General features: G+C 68.9%; 1 protein-coding gene across 1 annotated transcript; it reads right to left on the bottom strand.

Moving 5' to 3' along the window:
* Positions 1–229: 229 nt before the first annotated feature.
* On the bottom strand, positions 230–18,397 carry GRIFIN (galectin-related inter-fiber protein). The gene is given in 14 exon segments (XM_054566924.1): positions 230–421; positions 3,882–3,952; positions 4,005–4,382; positions 4,584–4,670; positions 14,786–14,874; positions 14,876–14,916; positions 15,227–15,386; positions 15,482–15,701; positions 16,248–16,326; positions 16,396–16,468; positions 16,860–16,993; positions 17,094–17,267; positions 17,426–17,692; positions 18,143–18,397. Coding segments are annotated over 14 exon segments (2,220 nt in total).
* Between the last annotated feature and the right edge of the window lie 1,285 nt (positions 18,398–19,682).

The following is a 19,682-nucleotide window of genomic DNA, read 5'->3' as shown; positions in this document are numbered from 1 at the left end:
GCCGAGGCCGGCCGCACCGTGAGGGCAGGCGGGGGCCCAGAGTGCCCGGAGCCCATGCCCGAGCCCTGCGGGCGTGGCCGGAACGTGCCCGGGGCTTGAGCGCTTCAGCGCATCTGAGCTCGGTGTCTGGCCTTGAACCCTGAGGACTGGCCTCCTGCACCTTCCAACCACCGCCCCGGTCCCCAGTCCTGCAGGGCCGGTGTCCCAGTGACGGAGAGCGGCCACGCCCTCAGCGCAGAGGGTCTCGCTCCTGAGGCCGGGGCCCCTCGTCAGCACGCTGCGGCTTCGCAGGCGGCCCCTCGCCCTGCCAGGCCCTCTGCCGGCGCCTGCGCAAACCGGCAGCTCGGCCCGGGGCCTGGGGCGCGTCCGACCAGGACTTGGAGCTGGAGCCTGGGCGCCCGTGCCCTCCTGGTGCGTGGCGCTGGCCATGCGGAGGCTCAGACCTGAGCCGGGGCACCGCCAAGCTTTACAAACAAGAGGCGGGCGGGGGCGCCGGCCGGCCGGTCAGCCAGGTGCCCCCGGGCTTTGCAGGCTGGCCTGTGAGCAGGTTCTCTCCCTGCCCCCGGTTCCTTCTATAGCGTGGTAACCCGTCGTCACGTGGACGAAGGACCCCGCTCGGGGCGCTGAGAGAGCAGGCCCGGGGAGGGCGGCCGGGGAACCGGGCTTCTGGGCCGCATGGTTTCCTGTGCTTTCATCTCTGCCGTCGGTGAAATGACCGGCCCCCGCGCGGTGGTCAGCCAGCCCCTCCAAGTGCTGGCGTGAGGGAAGTTTAGGCGCTGTCCCTGCCCTCCCTGCGTGCCTTCCAAGGCATCGGGCAGTGCAGCAGACACGCCGCCGCGCCGGCTCCTGGGCAGCGTTCCGCCTGAGATGCTTCAGGAGCTTCCGAGGGCGGGGGCGGGGCGGCGAGGGCCCTACCTGGGTCAGCAGAGGCGGGGGCACGAGAATTCCCTCGGGCCCTGGAGAGGGGACCAGCGCCCGGGGCAGGGGGGACGCCTTACTTAGGGCATCGCCTTCCCGGGCAGTGGCGGGGCAGCTGCTGCGTGCGGCTGCTCGCCCCTGCGGGCCCTGCCCGGTGCCCAGCCCCGCCCGGCCCAGGGAGCCAGAGGCCACCGGGCAGCGAGGTCGGCCTCGGGGCCTGTGCCCTGGGCTAGAGATCGTTTTTTAAGCAAACTTGGAGCAGGGGTCTTTAAAACGCTTCTTCCACCCAGTAATAATAATGATGAAAATAAAGCTGTTTGCTCTGTCATTAGATGGTTGCCCTTCCTGTTTAGGAAAAAGGGCTTCTCACAAGAAAAAAAGAAACAAGTCGGCCTTGTGAGTTCACTTTCTTGGACGAGCTGCGGGGCAGGGGCGGTGCTGGTGTTGATTGGCATGAACTTTGATTCTTTTTAAAATTGTGCTGAAATGTACACGACATAAAGCGCACCATCTCGCCCGTTTTTGGACGTACAGTTCAGTGACGTTGCGCATCCTCACATTGTACCGAGATCTCCACCGTCGCCTCCAGAACTCCCTCGTCTCCCCAGACGGAGACTGTCCCCATCAAACCGTCCCTCCCCGCCCCCCGCCCCAGGTGCGGGCCCTGCCTCTCTGCCTCTGCGAACGGGACCCCCCAGGCCCCTCCTGTCAGCGCCGCGTGTGCCCTCCCGTGTCTGGCCGGGCGACACTCTGTGCGCGTGCGCAGCCGCTGTCCGCCCACCGGTCCGTGGCCCCCGGGGCTGCGCCCGCCCCGAACCGCGCCGCTGGGAGCGTGGGTGTGGGTGCGCGCGCGTGCACCTCAGCCCTGCTTCCGGTTCTCTTTTCCCCTTTTCTTGTCAGATGGGCTGCTTTCTGTTCTTTTGGGTGGAGACCCAGAAGCGGAATTTCGGGATCTCATGGTAATTCTCTGTTTAACTTTTTTACAGAACTGAATTCCAATTTTTATTGCCAAAAATGCTTACAGAGGATGTCGCGAGAGAGGAGCACCGAGGAGGCACTCTGCCATCGACTCTGCTCCCCACTTGTCACCCGCAGTGATGACGACTTGGCTGACAGCTGTCCTTGCGCCCACTGGGAGGGGTACCCTGTGGTCCCTGCCCCGCGGGCGGACCCAGTCCCTTCCAAGCGCGGCCCCTCGGGGGAGACAGCCCCCTCGCTCCCTGTGTGGGGAGAAGACGCCCCTGGCACACACAGGCCTCGGGAGATGTGCCCCGGGCCACGCGGCCACCAGGCTGGGGTGCCTGGCGCCTCCCCGTTCTCATGGTAACCGGGCCGGTGGCCACTGTGCCCTTAGGGCACACAGGCGCTGGGTGGAGATGGGGAACCTTAGCGGGTGACAAAGGCGGAGCGCAGCGGGACACAGGCCCAGGGACGCCACCGCCCGCCCGCCCGCTGCCCGCGCCAGCCCAGGGTGTCTGTGCAGGAAGGTACCGCCCGAAGGCACCCTGGCCTCCCGCAGGCCCTCGCTGACCCCGGGGACAGAAGGTCGGGCTGAGAGCGCTCGGCGCGGAGGGTTAAGCCTCCTCCCCGATCGGATGCCACCCCGTTGGAGGCTGCAGGGTGTCCCCGCGGAGCAGGCAAGCGCCCCGGGGGCGCCCTCCTCCCGGGAGCTCCGGCCGAGAGTCGGCTCGGGCAGGGTGGCCTTCCCGCGAGCCGTGATTCCACGAACGGGGAGGTCTGCGCAGTCCGATGGAGCGGGAAGCCATTTTCAGCTGGTTTTCTTCCATCACGGGCGCTATCTTACTTTCAGTACATTTCCAGAATATTTTGGTTTCAAAATGTTGAGGCCCAGATTCAAAAAGCGGGTTTCAGAGCGTCGGGTTTCAGAGAGGCCGGCTTTGAGAGTGGGCCAGGCTTCTAAAAGGTTTGGTTGAAAATGTTTTGGTTCTAAAATGTTCCAGAAAGGCTTCCCAGAGCACAGATCTCAGTGCTGTGGGAAGGGGGCGGGGCAGGGGCGGCCTGAGGGGGCAGGGCGGGCGGCTCGGCGGCGGCAGGCGAACGGGGGCTTCCCCGGGGGCCTGCCCAGCCTCGGGGTGGGGGGCGGCAGGGGCTTGTGTTTGCTCCCAGGAAGGCGCCCAGTGGGTCATTTTCCCTGTGGCCGCCCCCCAAGGGGCATCCTGCTAACGGTCTCACCTCTGTGTGAGCCCGTGTGCGCCCTGCCCTGGCCTCAGCCCGTGTGCCCGAGCCCGGGCGCCTGTCCGCGGGCATCACACCGCAAAGAGAAGGCTGGCTGCAGACAGGTCTCCAGGAAGTGGGGCTCATGGCGGGGACGGCTTGCTGGGGGGAACCTCAGGCCTCATCGCGGACGCTTGTGAAGGCTCAGGCTGAGCGGAGTCTGCCACAGCACGGGCTATCGGTCCCATTTTCCAGGTGCACCGCCCCCGAGGCCAGCTTCCCGAACCTTCTACGGCACCCGACTCGGGCCCTCCCCAGGTACCCGTCCCTCCGAGCGGGGCCCTGGGCTCCGGCAGGAGGCCCGGACTGCAGAAACTACCAGCCCGGCGCGAGGCAGTGCCGGAGGCGGGCGGGCACGGTGGACGCCTGGCCCGCAGGCCAGCGACGGCGGACAAGCGGGGAGCCGGCGGGACGGGCTCGTCGTGGACGGCCAGTGCACGGCGGGGGGGCGGCGGGGCGCGTGGTGTGGGCGCCTTCGTGTTGGCAGGAGGGGGGAGAGAGGAAAAACCCAGCGCTGAGGAAAAACACCCAGCCCGGCCGCGGCCTCGACCCTGCGCTGCCCGGGAGCGCCCCGCCCTGGGCAGCAGCGCCTGTGGGGGGAGCCCAGGGGGTCTCCCCGGAACGTGTCCTCTCGCTTCGGGGCCGCTTCCCCTCCGGCGGGGCTCCCGCCGCGGAGGCCGCAGCCGGGGAGCGCTGGGTGTTTTGCGCCCGGGCTGCTGCTTCCTTACCTGCCGGGGCGGCGGAAAGCCCGAGGCCACCTGCTCCAGCTGTGGCCCTGGGCTCCCGCCAGAAGCCAGATCTGATGGCCCCAGAGGGGCCGGCCTCAAGGCCATGATCCAAAGGAAACCGACCTGAGACAAAGCCGTTCTGCTGCCCCAGACCCTCGCACCCTCCTGAGAGGTGGGGACCCCTGCCTGCAGCCGAGGAGAAGTCAGCAGCCCCGCCGTCCACTCCAGCCCCCACCCAGGCCAGCACGGCCTCCTCTCCTGCTAATGAGCCCACGTGCCTGGGGCCCCCTGAGGCCGGGGGACACCAGAGCCGGACAGGCTGCCTGAGCCCCCAGCTCCCGGCCCCGGGGCTGCCGCCTGAGAGCAGGTCGGAGGCCCCTGGAGCCCCCGGCCCAGGCCCCGTGTCCTCGTGGTCAGAGCTGGACACCGGGCTCCCAGGGCCTGGCCACGCGCCTTCCTCGCTGCTCTCACTGACTTCCTGGGCTGGGGGCCCCGAGGGCCCTGCGGGGGAGCAGCTGAGCGGTGGGCAGGCCACCACGCGTCCAGTGGCACCGAGGGTTCGCAGGGAATCGGAGGTGGGAGCCTGTGGGCGGGGCTGCCCTCCGCAGTCACTTCCTGCCGGCAGGGCACCTGCCTGGCCGTCCCCTCTGCGTTGCCTGCCCAGCCCCTGGAGGCGACAGAGGCCTGGGACAGTGTCCTGACCCAGCTGCCGACCGGGCCCTTTCTGCTGGCTCCTGCCCTCAGGGCGCAGTGACGCCTGCAAGGCCTCGGCGGCCACGGTGGCTATCCCTGGGCGTGGGGAGCCCACATGGCGGGTGAGAGCTCACGCAGGTCCCGGAGGCAGACAGAGGACAGCGTGCAGCCTCTGGGCGCAGATGCTGACCTGTGTGCACGTGTGGTCCCCGCCACACCCGGCCCGTGACCGGGCCCCACCCGCGTCCGGCGGCCCGCAGCCCTCCATCTCGGCCGGCGGGGACCCGGCCCGGCCGCACTGCCCCCAGGCGGGGACAGCGACCCCCGCGGTCACGCCCGGCCCATCCTGCCCAGCGCGGCTCTTTGGGCCGGGAGCGCCAGCTCACCCAGGGCTGCCGGTCGCCGGGGCCTCTGGCTGTGCCCACAGCCTTTGAGCTGTGTGGTAGCTTTACATTTTCTGGCAATTGCCTTAAAAAAAAAAGGCAAGAGGTAAAATTAATTTTAATAACATATTTCATCCAATACATTCAAAATATTGTCATTGCAACTTGTGAATTGTATAAAATGGTTTGTACAATAGCTTACTTTCTGGGTTGGGTTTTTCCGGCAGTGGGCCTTAGAAGTCCTGTGCAATTTTACACTCATGACGCATCCCCACTGGGACTGACCACATTTCAAGCTCTCAGACCACCGCCCCTGGCCGGTGCTCACCAAGGAGCCGGCACCATTCAAAGGAGCAGGTTCCGCAGCTATTGCAGCTTTACGGGGGAGGAAACTGAGGCCCACCGAGGCCGCGGCTTTGCCCAAAGTCACGTGTCTCCGGGGAGGCCCCTGCCCGGAGCCTGTGCCGGGCTCTTGGCTCTGTCCCGGGCAGGGTGCCGTCCCGGACCCTTAGATTCTGGCCAGACCCTGAGCCCAGCCTGCAGCTGGGAGTGGGCCCCAGGGCTTCCCCGCTCCAGGGGTGGGGCTCCTCTCCCGCCGGCCAGGGGGTCCCTGCGGCCCTGCTGCCGTGCACAAGGGGACAGGAGGAACTGGCCCTTGGAGCCGGCTGCCTCTGGGGACGGGTATTGGGCCAGCAGCAGGGCTCCAGGGCCCGGCTCGCCTGCTCCCAGCACCTCCCACCAGGGGGCAGCCTCGGCTCAGGCTTCGACCTGCCGGCCGGCGCGCCTGGGGTCTGGCTCTGGCTCTGGCTTCACTTTTCCTGGGTCCTCCCTTCGGCTCCATCGCCTCGTGGTCACAGCCACACAGGCCACGCAGGGGCCTGCGGCCCCCAACGCAGCTTGCAGCTGGGGACGGCCGCTTCTCCCGCTTTCTTCTTCAAGTTCCTTGGCCTTTGCACGGACGCCCTGGCACCATCTCGCCACGTCCGCAGAAGGTCTCGCTGGGACTGTCACGGGCGTCGCGTTGACGCTGGACACCAGTTTTGGGGAACGGGCCTCCTCACTGTCGAGCCTCCTAGTCCGTGAACGTGGCATGTCTCCCCGTGCCTTTGGGCCTTTTTGGTGTCTGTCTTCAGTGTTCCGTAGTTTTCAGCGTGAAAGCCCTATACAATGGTTGCTAGATTCACAGCCATGTATTTCTTTTTTTGACACAATAAACAGCACAACAAATGCAGATACAATGCAATAGCGCCACAAAAACAATTTTTAAAATGACTTTGTCGAGGTGAAATGAGCATCAGGCGTCACGTGCCCCCTGGAAGCGACTTCTGGCGACCTTGCAGGTGGCGCAGCCGTCGCCGCAGCCCGGGGTCCCTGAGCCCGCCCGCCCCGGCCCCCGCCGGCCCGCCTTCTGTCTGTGCGTCCGCCGGTCTGAACTCCCGCACGGGGCGCGGTGGACTCGCGCAGCGCGGAGCCCTGGGCGCGTCCCTCGGTGCCGCCCCTCTCGTGGCCGGCTGGTGTCCCATTGGGTGGGGGGCCCGCATTGCCTCTGTCCTCGGGGAGGGACACCTGGACTGTGTCCTGTTCAGGGCTGTCATGGAACTACTGCCGCGAACACGCCTGTCCGTAGACGCTCATCCTCAGTCCTCTCGGGGAGGCCCCGCGGGCGGGGAGGCCGGGCCGCACGAGATGCGCCCTTTGCGATGCGGCTCCGGCTCCCCTGCCTCCTCCTTTGCGCCGGTAACTGCCTTCCTGATGCTCGCCACCCCCTCGTGGGTCACGCCATATCTCACGTGGCTTTGGTTCGCGTGTCCCGAAGGACTAATGACGTTGAGCGTGTTTTCACGTGCCCGCCAGCAGCTGAGTTACCCTCCGGACGCGCTGTCTGCGCAAGCCGGTGGCCCGCGGTGAGCGAGGTGGCCTTCTTCCTGAACGTGCCCCTCCCTCGCTCTGGGCACGGGCCCTGTCCCAGGCCTGTGCTCTGCAAACAGTGCCTCCCAGCCTGCGGCCTGTCTTTTCATTTCCTTAAGGGTGTCATTCGAAGAGAGGCTGTTATCAAAGCCGACTTCCAGTCTGTCCACTGGTTTACGGGTTGTGCTTTTGCGGTCATGTTGAACCCACAGCCACGGAGGTGCCCCTGCGGTTTCTTGCAGGTGTCGCGCGGCCCTGGCTCTTGCACGGCTTTCCCGGGTGCACTGGGCACTCGTTCCAGCGTATGACGCGAGGTTGCATCGCTGGGTTTTATGATGCCCAGTGGTCCCAGCACCGTTCGTTGAAAAACCTGTCCTTTCTCCACTGAATCGTCCTGGTACATTTTGTCAAAAATCCAGGAACACAAGGCCGAGTTCCCGACTCTCAGCTCCGCTCCACCGATCGGTGTGCCCGCCTTGTGCCAACACAACACCCCCGTGATCCCCGTGGCGTTGGGGGAGATTTGCAATGGGGTCCTGTCACGCCTCCAGCTTTGTTCTCCCTCAAAGCTGTCTCGGCGGCGGCCCCTGGTCCTCTCCTCCCCCAGACCCGCGTCCCTGTCCCGTGTCGCTTCTCTGCGGCCTGAGTGCTTCCGTGAGGGTTCACTGGGAGCCAGGTCGGCCAGCAGCAGATTCAGCTCTTCGCATCGGGGAGTGGCTGCCCTTCACCTTCGTGGCTGGAGGGCGCGTGGCTGGATTCGTTCAGCGCTGCGAACACTCGGGACTCCGCCCCCGCTGCCCCCCTGGTCTCGGAGGTCAGCCGCCGGCCCACCCGCTGTTGTCCCGTGTGTGTGTGTGTGTGTGTGTGTGTGTGTGTGTGTGTGGTTTTTCTCTGCTGCCTTCATCATTGTTGTCATTGTCTCTGCCTTTGAGGGTGACTGTGTGGTGGCCACGGGCCAGCAGGTGCCAGCAACAGCCCTGTCCTTGTACCTTCGTTCGTGACCCCACCAATGACGCCAGACCGCCTGTCCTTGGTTCGTCCCTGCAGTGACGAGGGTCCAGCCGGAAGACCCTCAGCCCTTCAGCCTCTGAGGTGGGCGGGCAGAGCCCAGGACCGTCTGCACCCCAAGACCATGCCCTGCAGGGAAGGGGCAAGTCTCCAAAGAGAAGCTGGTGGGCGCTGGACAGGGGCAACTGTCCCTTCCGCCGGAGGGAGGGATTAAGGGGGGTGACACTTGGCAGGGGAGATTCGTGCCCGGCGGGGAGCTGAGGGGGCGCTGGGGCAGGGCGGTCAGGGGATGCGAGCCTGGGGCCTGCTCCCCCGTCGGCTGGGCCGGGGGCGCAGGGCGGGAGGGCGCTGGGGAGGCCGCCGCTGCCGCTCGGTGTGTGCGCACCCACGGCCCAGCGCGGTCCGCATGGTGCAGATGCCCCCACCCGATGTCTGGTTGCCGAGAGCCCTGCCCCGACCCTGGTCCCAGGGGGTCGTGACCCCGGGATGCATGCCTTCTCCGGGCCTTGGTTCCCCGTCCGCCAAAGCCAGGCCGCGCCCCTCCCCAGGGCGGCAGCGGGGCCGGAGCGTGGGAAAGGGCTCGGCTCCCGGTCCACGGCAAAGGCACGCCGAGGCCATTGTGCCCACCGGGGCTCCTGGGCGCCCGCCGCGCTCTGGCGCCCACACAATGCCCGCCTCTCAGCAGGACTGCGGGTGGGCCGTAACCATGGCGAGGGGCCCCGCGAGGCGGCAGAGCCAACCGCCGTCAGGGTCTGCCGGGCCCAGGACCCGGCTGCAGCTTTGTCCCTCGGGCTGGACCCGGTCCCGGGCCAGCGGGCTCTGAATGGCTGGCTGGCGGGTGGGCAGGGGTGGGCCGGGCGGAGAGTGGGCAGCAGTCGAGGGAAGGAGGGGCTGTGTCCAGGGCCCTCGGGCCACCGCCGGCCTGCGGTCTCCGCATCCTGGGGCGCCGTGCCTGTTGGCAGTGACGGGGCACCCCCCACTCCCGCCCTCTGAGCTGCCCCCCATGGGGCACAGGAAGGAGGCAGCCCCTCTCCAAGTTCCGGGATGTTCCAGGCAGCTGGCCAGGGTACTCGGGGTCCTTCCAGGTGTCCCCCGGGCTCCCTCGGCCTGGATGCCGTGCATCCACTGGCTCTGCCCACTTCCTCTCCCTGCTCCCCCGGGGCCCAGAGGGACTGACCACGCTCCAGCCGCGGCGGCCAAAGTCCCCCTGGAGTCGTGCTTAGAAAACCCATTTTTGTAGTCCTGGCTGGTGCGGCTCAGTGGACTGAGCACCGGCCCGTGAACCACAGGGTCGCGGGTTCAATTCCCAGTCAGGGCACAGGCCTGGGTTGCGGGCCAGGTCCCCAGGGCGGGGCGTGTGAGATGCTACCACACAGGGATGTTTCTCTCCCCCTCTTTCCCTCCCTTCCCCTCTCTAACAATAAATAAAATCTTAAAACACAATACAAAACAAAACCAAAAACCATGTCTGCAGCCAAGACCTCCTTCGGAGAAGAGCGAGGAGCGAGCAGCCAAGCCTGCAGCCACCTGGAGACCTCGGCGGCAGGGGCCACGGTGCCCGGCTCTGGGGGGAGGCCCGTGGCCTGGGAGGACCAGGGCTGGGGGCTCGGGCAGGCTCGAGGGGCCTCCTCCCCCCGCCCCAACAGCGGGGACCAGGGCACTGGGTTCCCGCGTGGCATCGTGGTGCATGGGGCTGCCAGTTGGGACCTGGGGTGCCCTGCAGAGAAGAGGTGCCAGCTGGGGGCGCAGAGCCTCCATTTTGACCCCAAACCCCAGCGCGATTGGGGCTTGGGAGCACAGGAGAGGAGGGAAGCCTTCGGGCCTCATCCAAGAAGGTGTCCCCAAGGGAGGAGGCCGCACTCCAGCCTGCAGAGAGGACGCGACCCTCTTGTAAGCGCCCCAGGTGAGAGGACCCCCCGTGCCCACCCAGCCGCCTGCCTGCTCGTGCCCCGTGGGCTCCTCCCCAGGCCCCCCGCCCCCGGGTCACCCGCCCCTGTGCCTGGCTGGCCTTGCGTCCTGCGCCGGGAGCACCTAGGGCCTGGGCGCCCTGGGCTGGGCGGCGGCGTGGACGGCTGCTTGGTGCTGAAAAGACAGCTCCTCGTCCCCTCGTCCCGACTGGCGGGGGCGGTTCACTGGGGACTGTTTCAGCTCTCCCCGGCCTCTGACGTTTCTCATGACAAAAGAGTGGCGGGGAAGTAACGTCCGGGTTGAAGAAGGGCTCTCAAGCCCCACGCTCGGTCCCCCCGGCCGCAGCCCTGGCCGCCAGCTTTTCTGAATTTTTCTGGGAGTGGCCGGGGGAGGCCAAGCGCCCCCTCCCCTCTTCCTGGTCCACCGAGGCGGCCAGCCTGGCCGGCGCTGAGCTGCGTTGGCCACCGCGGGAGCCTCCTGGGATGGGCCGCAGGCCCCTGCCAGGCCCGTGCCGGCGGCACCCACACAGGCGGCACCTGGGGGCCATGGCCCTCGCTATGCGCGCTGTCCCGGGGGTCAGAGGCAGCCGTGCGTCTGCCGTTCCAGCCAAGCTCGCTCCCCGGGCGGCAGAGACCTCCCGGGTCCGTCTGAGACACGCTCGGAGCGCAGCGCCAAGCCCCCGGCAGCCCCTGCGTGCGTGGGGCCCTCCACCCGAAGCAGGAATCGGCGAGCCGACGCGGGGGTCCTGGCCCGGGGGTGGCGCGGGGGACCAGGCAGGCTGGAGATGCCCGCGGGCCGGGTGGGGAGCCCTGGCCTGGCCCCGGGGGCCTTGGTGGCGGGGGGCGGGGGGCGCACGTGGACCTCGCCCCGCTGTGCTTGCCAGGTGCTGTGTGCTCCTCACGGCCTCCCACCTCACAGGACTGGAAGCTGAGGCTCAGGAAAGTTGTATTCTGCTCAAGTCCATGTGGCGTTTATTCATCCCATCGTTTTACTCGGTGCCGGGTGCTGGGCTCTGCAGTAAGGAAGGCAGGTGGGGGTGGCCTTGCCTGGCCCTCCCGGCTCAGCTTCTGTCCCCCCGACTCACACATGCACCCCGGATGTCGTTGGGTGGAAACAAAATGCCACCCTGCCCTGGCGCCAGAACCCAGGGTGAAGGTCAAGGAAAACCACATCTGGAGCGCCCTCTGCTGGTCAGACTGTTCCTCACGGCCCAAGAGGCTTGAGGTAGGGCCTGGAATGTGGGGCACCGGGAAGGCACCCCCACCCTGGGGTAATCGATGACCTTTCTTCCGGTGGGACAAAACAGGGCAAAAGTTGGGTTTAGAGCAGAGGTCTCCAACCAGTCGTCCCTGGAGGTACCTCGTTTAGGTCTTATGATAGTAGCTGGTATTTAAAGACACAGGTATCAACCCCAGCTGGTGGGGCTCCGTGGACTGAGCGGCGGCCTGCGAACCAAAAGGTGGCGGGTTCCATTCCCAGTCAGGGCGCAGGCCTGGGTTGCGGGCCAGGTCCCCAGTAGGGGGCGCGCCAGAGGCAACCACACATGGATGTTTCTCTCCTCTTTCTCCCTCCCTTCCCCGCCATCTATAAATAATATAAGTAAAATCTTTTTTAAAAAGACACAGGTATCAGCACGTTAACTTCACATTTTTTAAAATGAGAAGACCTTCCTGCTCTGAACCCCGCTTTCCCTGTGCATAGCTGAGCGCAACGGGGCCTGTGCCTTCCTGTTAGCCACAGGCTACACCCACCCCTATTGCCCTGCGCTCGCCGGCCTCACTTGGTCCTGTGGCCCGCTGGCCTGTGAGCCCTCACCTGGACCATCCAGGTGAGGGCCTGGCACCTCAGGCCGGTTGGTGGTTTAGGAGCCTGTGGACTTGACCCTCCAGGGGTGACGGCCTCCTTGCACATGCCTGGCCCGGTGTCTGCTCCACCCCTGCACCAGACGTCCTCCGGGAGGTTTGCCAGGGCCAGGGCCGCCCTGGTGACCTCCCCGAGCCCCCGGGGTGGGAGCACAGCACCCTGCTGACGTCTTTGGGTCTCTGCAGGGTGTCCGGGGCTGTTTGAGCTCCTCCCGGGGGCGCCGTGACGGCGCAGGGGAGGGACAGGAGTCAGGGGGCGGAGGGGATGGAGGCCGACCGACTCGGGTTTGCCTCCGGGCAGCAGGGAGATGGGCGGCCGAGGTCGGTGGTGAGCTGCCCGTCCCTCGCAGGGTTCAAGCAGGGGCTGCTATTCATTTGTTAATTTAACAGAGGCTCTTTGTGTCTCGGATGTGCCAGGTCTGGGGAATCCGGGGGCGAGCACACAGGTGGCTGGCACTGTTCCGGAGCCGGCCGACCCGCGGGGGAGGGAGCCGGCAAGCCTGCGAGCAGGTGAATCTGTGAACCGCGATTACCACAGGGATGGAGAATAAATAAGCACAGCCAGGGATGCGAGCGTCCAGGAGAAGCCCGAGCAGCGAGCAGGCCGGAGGCTGCGGCGGCTCCTTGTGCGCCAGGGCTGGGGAGGCAGGCTGAGCCGGGGAACGCGGGCCCGGCGATGCCGCAGCAGGAGGGGTTGGGTTCATTCTCGCCTCTCAGTGCAGGAACCAGGCATCCAGGGAGGGGGGTGCCCTAGAAGCCCCCACAGCCCCATGGCCCCTGTTGGGAGGGGCGCGCCTCTAGCCTGTTCAAGGCTCTAAGTGATTTCCCCTGAGCTGATCACTCCTGTATTTCCTCAGCAGTTCCCTCAGCCAACATTCCCAGAGGGGAGCATGCTCTGGGGCAGCAGGGCCGGGGCAGAGCTGCTCCCCGGCCCCCAGCGAGGCAGCATGGCAGGGGTGGGGGTGCAGGGAAGGCTTCCTGGAGGAGGTGTCGTCAGAGCTGAGCAGCCAGCTGGAAGTTCTGGCCACAGGCTGTGAAGCTGAGCAGGGGCGCAGCACAGATGGCCAGAAAGGCGCCCGCGCCGTGTGCGAGGGCGGCAGGTATCTGGGAGGGGTTCCACTCTGAGGCCGCAGTGCCCTGCACGCCGTTTCATGGGTGGGGAGATGGAGGCCCAAGGAGACGGGATCGGGGGCCCCCAGGGTCTGACGCACCCATAGCAGCTTGTCTCCCGGGGCAGACAGGGGGCTGCCTCGGAGTCGGCTCCGCCCAGGGCCAGCACCGAGGGCCCAGGGTGCCCGCATGAAGCCTGTCAGACCCAAAGTGTTTGGCTCCTCCCCCGGTTGGCGCAACAACCCCAGACAAGCCCCTCGACTGCTCCGAACGGGCTGACGTCCGTGGGGCGAGGGCGCTCCGCGCCTTGCTCCGTTCTCGGGAGACGGCACGGGCAAATTCAGAGACAGCCAGCACCTCCGACCCGATGCCTCAGGCTGTCCCCAGGCTCGGCCCCCCCACGCCCAGCCCTCCAAGAAAAGAAAGCCCGGCATCTGTGCGTCTGGAGGGAGTACTCCTCCGGAGGGGCCTTTGTCTGAAGGAAACTGAGGCCCAGAGCGGTGAGCAGGGCCCGGTGCTCCGAGTGCAGCCGCCCACCCAGGGCAGGGGGCAGCCCGGCCGGACCGCAGAGCCAGGCCAGGGTGGTCCCCTGGGGGGTCACCCCTTCCGCCGCCTGGCGCTTCCCAGGGCCCAGCGCCCAGTCCACAGCATCTGTGGCCAGCCCCCCCACCCTTGACAGACGGCCAGACCCACCGAAGGAGGCGGGACGGGAGTGGAGACAGGAAGGAAGCCTCGCGGCTGGAGGCTGGGGCCGCCATTGTCTCACCTGGGGGTGGGGGCGCCGTGGGCCCCCCTCTGTCCGGCTCCGGTGCCCAGGGGGCTCGACAGGCCCTCCCCCGCAAAGCCCCACCTTGCAGCGTTCCTCCCCCACCCAGCCTCAGTCTCCCCATCTATGAAATCTCAGAGGGCAAGAGGTTTGGGCCAGATCCGTGTGTGGCCTGAAGTCCCACGCAGGTGACATCATGACAGCGTCGGCTGTGTCCAGCGGTTGGTCTGAGTCGACGCACTCGAGCCTCGCTGTTGCCGATGAGCAGGGGGCTCCAGCTGCCCCCGGAAGTCAGGCTCGCCCGCAGCACCCACGGGCCGAGGAGCTGAGGCTCCGGCCGGGCAGCCGGCTGCACAGCTGGGCCTGCCCACTCCGCCCGCCTGCCGGAGCCGCCGCTGACCTCCTGCCCTTCCCAAATAACTCCTTCGAAAGGCCACGCCTGTCAGGCCTCGCCCTAAGCTGGGACAGCGCCACTTAATTAAGATGGCCAGACGGCAGATGGATATGATGGATGTAACAGGGGATACGTAGGTGTAATAGGTGACAGGTAGGTAGACGTGATAGACGGTAGGGAAGTGACGGACAAGCTGTGGCCGGAAACCAGGGCAGGGAGACCCCCAGCACTGCCCGCGGTCCCCGGTCTGGCCCTCAGGCCTCCCTGCCGCCCAGTCGCCCCTCCCGCCGCCGCGCTCGGGGGCGCAGGAGAGGAGCACGTCCCGTTTCCAGGTGCGAGAGGAGAAACAGGAAGGAGCCGCCCCCCCATCCGCAGGAAGCAGGCGCGGAGGGCGCGGAGGGGCGGCTGTCTGGGGGCGTGAGCCCAGCATCCTGGCGGTGGCCGGCTGGACCTCCGGCCCGGCCGGGAGCCACCCCCCTCCTCCGCTGCCCCTGACACCGCTCTCCGCCCCCCTCACGGCAGCCAGGCCCTGCACTCTGCTCAGACTTTATTGAATGTGGAGCTGGGGAGGGGCCCAGGAACCCCCCCGCCCCGCCCCGGGCGGCCCTACCGGACGCAGGATGGTCCACGGCCGTGCTCGCTCCGGGGACGTCGGGCACAGCTCAGCGGCGCCCCCCCTGCCAGCAGCCGGACACGGCTCAGCTCAGGCCCAGCTCAGCTCCAGCTGCACCCAGCACAGGGGGCGGCGGGGGGACCAAGCCGACGGCCCCTCGGGGCTGCTGGGGTCCCTGCACAAGCAGAGACCCTGAGGCGGGGAGGCGGCGGGGGGCGGGGGCGGGGGGTCAGCCCAGGCCCCTCCTGGCCAGCTCCACCGGGCCGGCCATGGCCGCTCAGCACCTGCCCCCGGGCGGCGGGGGCCGGCGGCCTGTGGCGGTGGGCGAACCGCAGCCCCTGGCGCCCACCCCTTGGAGTGGGAGCGCTGAGCGTCTGGGCCGACCTCCACCTGCGTGGGGCGGGCGGGGGGCGGGGGGCCCTCTGAGTCCCGTGAGCACAGCCAGCTGGGCCCGAGGGTCCCTCCCCGCACAGAGCCCTGTTGCTCAGGCCCCCCTCCCCCCCTGGGGGTGTCCGGCAGCTGGGGCGGGGCGGCCCTCTCACTGTACCCGCCCGTCCGGAGACGTGCGCTGGCCCCTTCACCTGCAGACGGCCCCCCGGGCCCCAGATGGGGGCAGTGGTGCAGCTGGGACCCAGGGACACCGCTGCCATGGGCGCCAAGCCGGGCCTCCTGGCCCTGCACAGGCCTCCGGCCCCCTCACCTCGAAGGGCTCCCCCAGCGCCAGCGGGAAGACGCTGGACACCTCCTCCGGGCCCCAGCGGCCGCCCTGGAAGGCATCGCCCACCACGGTGGCGCTGGCGAAGCGGGGCTGGGTGTGGAGGGCGGTGTCCCCCGTCTGCGACAGGAAGTGGATCTCAAACCTGGGGACGTCCTAGGGTGGGGAGAGCGGCCGACAGCGGGGGAGCGACCCCACCCGAAGCCAGGGAGGAGCCCCGGGGAGGCTGCTGTCCCTTACTTGTCCTCTCCAGCGTCCGCGTGTCCCTGCACCAGCAGCCTCCAGCCCGGGGCCAGGCCCTCTGCACAGAAGGCTTCAAACTGCAGGCAGATGGGGGTGGCAACGGAGGCCGGGGTGAGGAGGCCGGCCGTCCGCCGCCGTCCACCCGGCCGCCCTGGGAGCCGTGGTCCCTCCCTGAGGGGGGCGGGCTCTCGGCCCAGGGTCTGATGAGAGGGCAGCTCTGCGGGGAAGGAGCCCAGGGGACCGGGGGTCCCTGCCCTGGCCCTACTTCCTGCCCCGCAAGCCAGGCCTCCCCCACCTGCCGTGCCATCCTGCTCGCGACGTCTGCGGGAGGGCAGCGCAGCCTGGGATGGAGGCCGGGCCCCGCCCCCACGCAGACAGGCTCGCTGCTCCCCCCGCCCCTCCCTGCCCCGCTGGGACCCCCCTCCCGGGCCTCTCCGATCTCAGCGGGCGCCCCATTCGGGCACCAGGGAGGGCGCCGCCCGGCCCCGCCCGTTTCCTCAGGGCCCGCCTGGCTCTCACGCTTCACTGCTCAAGGTCCTCAGACACCTAGGAACACAGCTGCTCCCCATTCCTGCAGGAAGGACGCCCCGAGGCAGGCCCGGCCCAGCCCAGCCTCTGCCCCCAAGGACCCAAACCCTCCCATTTGGTCCAGTGAGGTGGGGGAAGGGAGACGGGCTTACCCGCCCAGCACTGGCCTTCCGGGGGCCTGCCTGACCCCCAGGGGCCGCAAGCCTGGGCCCCACCCCGCCCTGCCCTGCCTCACTCCAGCCTTTCTTGGCGCCCTGCTCCAGCCGGCTCAGCGGTGGGCTCCGCGGCCCGTCAGCGGCCCCACGGGCGCCCCGCTGGGATTAGGCTGGGAGCTAGGGTCAGCGCATTCCAGGGTGGCGGGAGCGAGGAGGGGCCTCTCCCACCCCCTGCCGCTGCCGGTGGCTGAGCGGGGAGGCGGCCGGGCTGGGGCCCTTGCAGAGCAGCACGCGGGCCGGGCTGGGGGGCAGACGGCAGGGGGGCGGGGGCGGCGGTCTCCCGCGCTCTCAGGGCAGCGGTGGCCGCCCGTCCAGGGACCGGCCTGAAGGAGAGCCAGGCGGCCCCGGGCTGCCGCGCGAGCGTGCCGCGAGCGTGCCCCAAGAGTGCGAGCATGTGCCGCGGGTGGGGCTGTGCGTGTGCCCACGGGAGCTCACGGTGTGTCCCTGTGAGGGCACGCATGTGCGGCTCGGGCCCTGCGGCCTCGGGGAGACTGGGCGCACACGTAGCCTCCGGCCCCAGGGGTGCGCGGCCCTGGGCCCGAGCACTCCCTCGGCCGGTTCTTCCCCGGGCCCCCGAGCAGGGGTGACCCGGTGCCGGCCTGGCCTCTTCCGCGGGCGGTGCGGGCACGCACCTGGTTGTTATGGGGGGAGCGGGGGATGCTAAGGCCAGAGGGGGCGTGGAGATGGCCTTGATGCCCCCCCCGGGGTGGGGACAGCGCAGGGGCCGCCCCTTGGTGCTGTCCTCTCCCCCAGGCGCTGGCAGGGCCTGCAGGGGGCAGCCCCGGGCAGCAGAGAGCCCGCAGCACCGGCCTTGCCCGGCAGTCCTCGGGCCGGAGGCTGCAGACCCTTAGCCCCCGCCCACCTACCTCCACCCGAAGGCCATCGGGGGCTGCAGTGGCCAGCAGGAGGGAGAGCCCAGGGCTGCCTGTCCTGTCCCCAGCCCGGGGGGACTGGGGCGGGGCGAGCCTGGCGTCCGCTGCTGGTGGGAACACGAGGCCTGAGCTCTGGGTCCAGCGCCGGCCAGCGTCCAGGGCCCTGTGCTGGGGACAGCAGGCCGCTGGGGTCGCGGTCTGGGGCAGCCTTCTGCCAGCAGGGCGGCCTCCAGGCCTCGGCCCCCCAAGCTGCGCCCTGGGCTCGGTGGTCCCGCCCTGCTGCTGTGCCCGTGCCCTGTGCGGGAGGGCGGCCTGGGGCCCCAGACCTGGCCACGCACAGCAGCCTGGGCCTGCGTCTCCGGCTGTGGGGTCAGCAAGGGTGCCCGTGGAGGGTCCTGCAGCGTCGGCTGCCCGGGACCCAGCTGGACGTCGGGGGCCTGGGGGGTGCTGGGCCCCGGCTGTGCCAGGCGCCGGCCCGAGTACTGCTGGCCAGGGTGGACTGGGGCCCGGTGTTGGTGGCTGAGCACCCGCTGACCCAGCAGGCCCGTCCCTCCTGAGCCGCAGCCCCTCAGTCCGCGCAGTGGGGGCTGGTGCTGCAGGTGGCCCAGGGCCCTCAAGCTGGGAGGGGAGCCTGGCCTGCTCACAGCAGCCCGGAGGTCTCAGAACACCCCCCTGGGACGAGGCAGGCGCCACCTGCATGGGACACCTGTCCCTGGCCGGAGGGCGCACCTGGTCTGGCCCGCAGTCTCCTCTGGCCTGCCTGGGCTTCGGACCCCGCCCCCGCGGGCGGGAGCCGGGAGTGGCCGAAGCTCTCAGCAACAGGCTACCAAGGGCCCAGAGGCTGGGGGGCGGACAGAGGGACACAGAGGCCCCTCTAGGTGGCTGACCCAGCCTGGCAGGCGCACCCTGATGTTATGGAGCCCAGGAGGGGCCCAGCCCAGCCTGGCAGGTCAGGGTGCGTGGGCAGGCCCCCCCCGCCCCCGCCGCGCTGCTGGCCAGCCAGAGCTGGTGCCGTGGGAACAAACGGACCTGCCCCAACAGACCTGCCTGTCCAGGCCCCGTCCACCCTCCTCCCGGATGTGCCTGGGCTGTTGACTCCTGGAGGCTCCGGAGGGGGCGGCAGCAGGGTCCACACACAGCCAGTGGGGTCTTTCCCAGGGTGGCCAGCTGGGCTCTGCAGCCCCCTCGGCCTGGGGCCTCCGTCGGCAGGCGGCGCCCGCACAGGCCCGGCGCTCCGTGGGCAGTCCTGCCCCGTGGGGGTGCTCGCTGTTCCGGGCGCTCGGCTGAGCTTTTTGCATCGTCGTGGCACCGCCCCCGGCCAGCGCGGTGTGGCTGCTATCCCTGTGTTACAGAGAGAGACGTGGGTCACTTGCCCAAGGCCACACTGCCAGAGTGTGGCCAAGCCAGGACCCAGCTATCTTCCTGCTAAACACGGAGCCCCGTGCCAGGCTGGGATGGAAGGTGGTCAGGGTTGGCTTCCTGGAGGAGGAGGCACCTGAAGCAGGATGAGTAGCAGTTAGAAGGCGGCAGGGAAGGGTGCTGCAGGGAGAGGGACGGCCGGAGCTGGGAGGCAAGTCTGGGCTGGAGGCGTCGAGGACAGACAGGGTCCGACGCACCCCTGCGGCCCAGGGCAGTCGGGCACTCGTTCCCGGGCCAGGCTGGGGCGGGCCGCCTCGCCTCCTGGGAGGCCAGCTCGGCCGATCGGACGAGGAGGGAACTGAGGCTCAGGAGGAAGCCATCGCCCCCAGAGCCCCGCGACGCGGGAGGGTGGCGGCAGGGCGCGAGCGCAGCCTCTGGGCCCGGTCCCCTCCTGCTGCGCTCTTCCGTCCCAAGCCCCGCCCAGGCGCGCAGCCTGACCCCCGTGGGTGACGCGGTCCTCCTGGAGAGCCCCTCAGCCGCCAAGACCCTTCCGGGCCCGTGCTGGGCCTGGTGCCGCCGGAGAGGTCAGCAGGTCGGCGCGAGCTCCTCAGCGCGCTGGTCAAAGAGGCACCGCGCAGGGCGGAGCCAGGCCCAGGACACGGCTTCGGGCCAGCTGTCCCCTGGCCGGGCGCCCGGTGGCCTTGACGCAGAGCGGCTCGCCCTTCTCCCTGCTGCTGGCCCGTGCCCTCTGGGTCAGGCCGAACAGTGAGGGCCGCTGGGAAGCCCGGCCGCCATTACACAGGCGGGGAAAGTGAAGCCCGGCGGGGAGGGGCCGGCGGGGGACAGGGGGCGGCTGCCGGGTGCTGAGCGCTGCCTCTGCTGCCCTGCAGAGGCCGCGGGGAGGACCTTGGCCGCGAGGCCTGCCTCCGGCCTGGCCTCAGCGCTCAGGCTCTCACGACCCCCAAGCAGGGCACATGTGCACACACGCTCGCACACATGCACACCCCTGTTTTACAGACGCCACACCTGAGGCTCCCCACAGGCAGTTGCTGGCGGAGCCGGTGTTCTTCACCAGGACTGGGGGGTGGGCCATCCCCGCCCCTTGCCCCAGCTCCGCCCCAGGGTCAGCGTCTGTGAACAGGGCCCCTCCCTCACGACCGGGCACAGCCTGCTGGGCGAGGGCTTCCAGCCCACGACACCAAGGGAGAGACCAAGGCCGCGGTC

Source organism: Pteronotus mesoamericanus, unplaced genomic scaffold (assembly GCF_021234165.1).
Source record: "Pteronotus mesoamericanus isolate MK-2021 breed Mesoamerican mustached bat unplaced genomic scaffold, CSHL_Meso_final contig_1, whole genome shotgun sequence".
In the NCBI taxonomy this organism is placed as follows: Eukaryota; Metazoa; Chordata; class Mammalia; order Chiroptera; family Mormoopidae; genus Pteronotus; species Pteronotus mesoamericanus.
The sequence above is the reverse complement of the archived record's forward strand: the minus strand, read 5'-3'. Positions and strand labels throughout refer to the sequence as shown.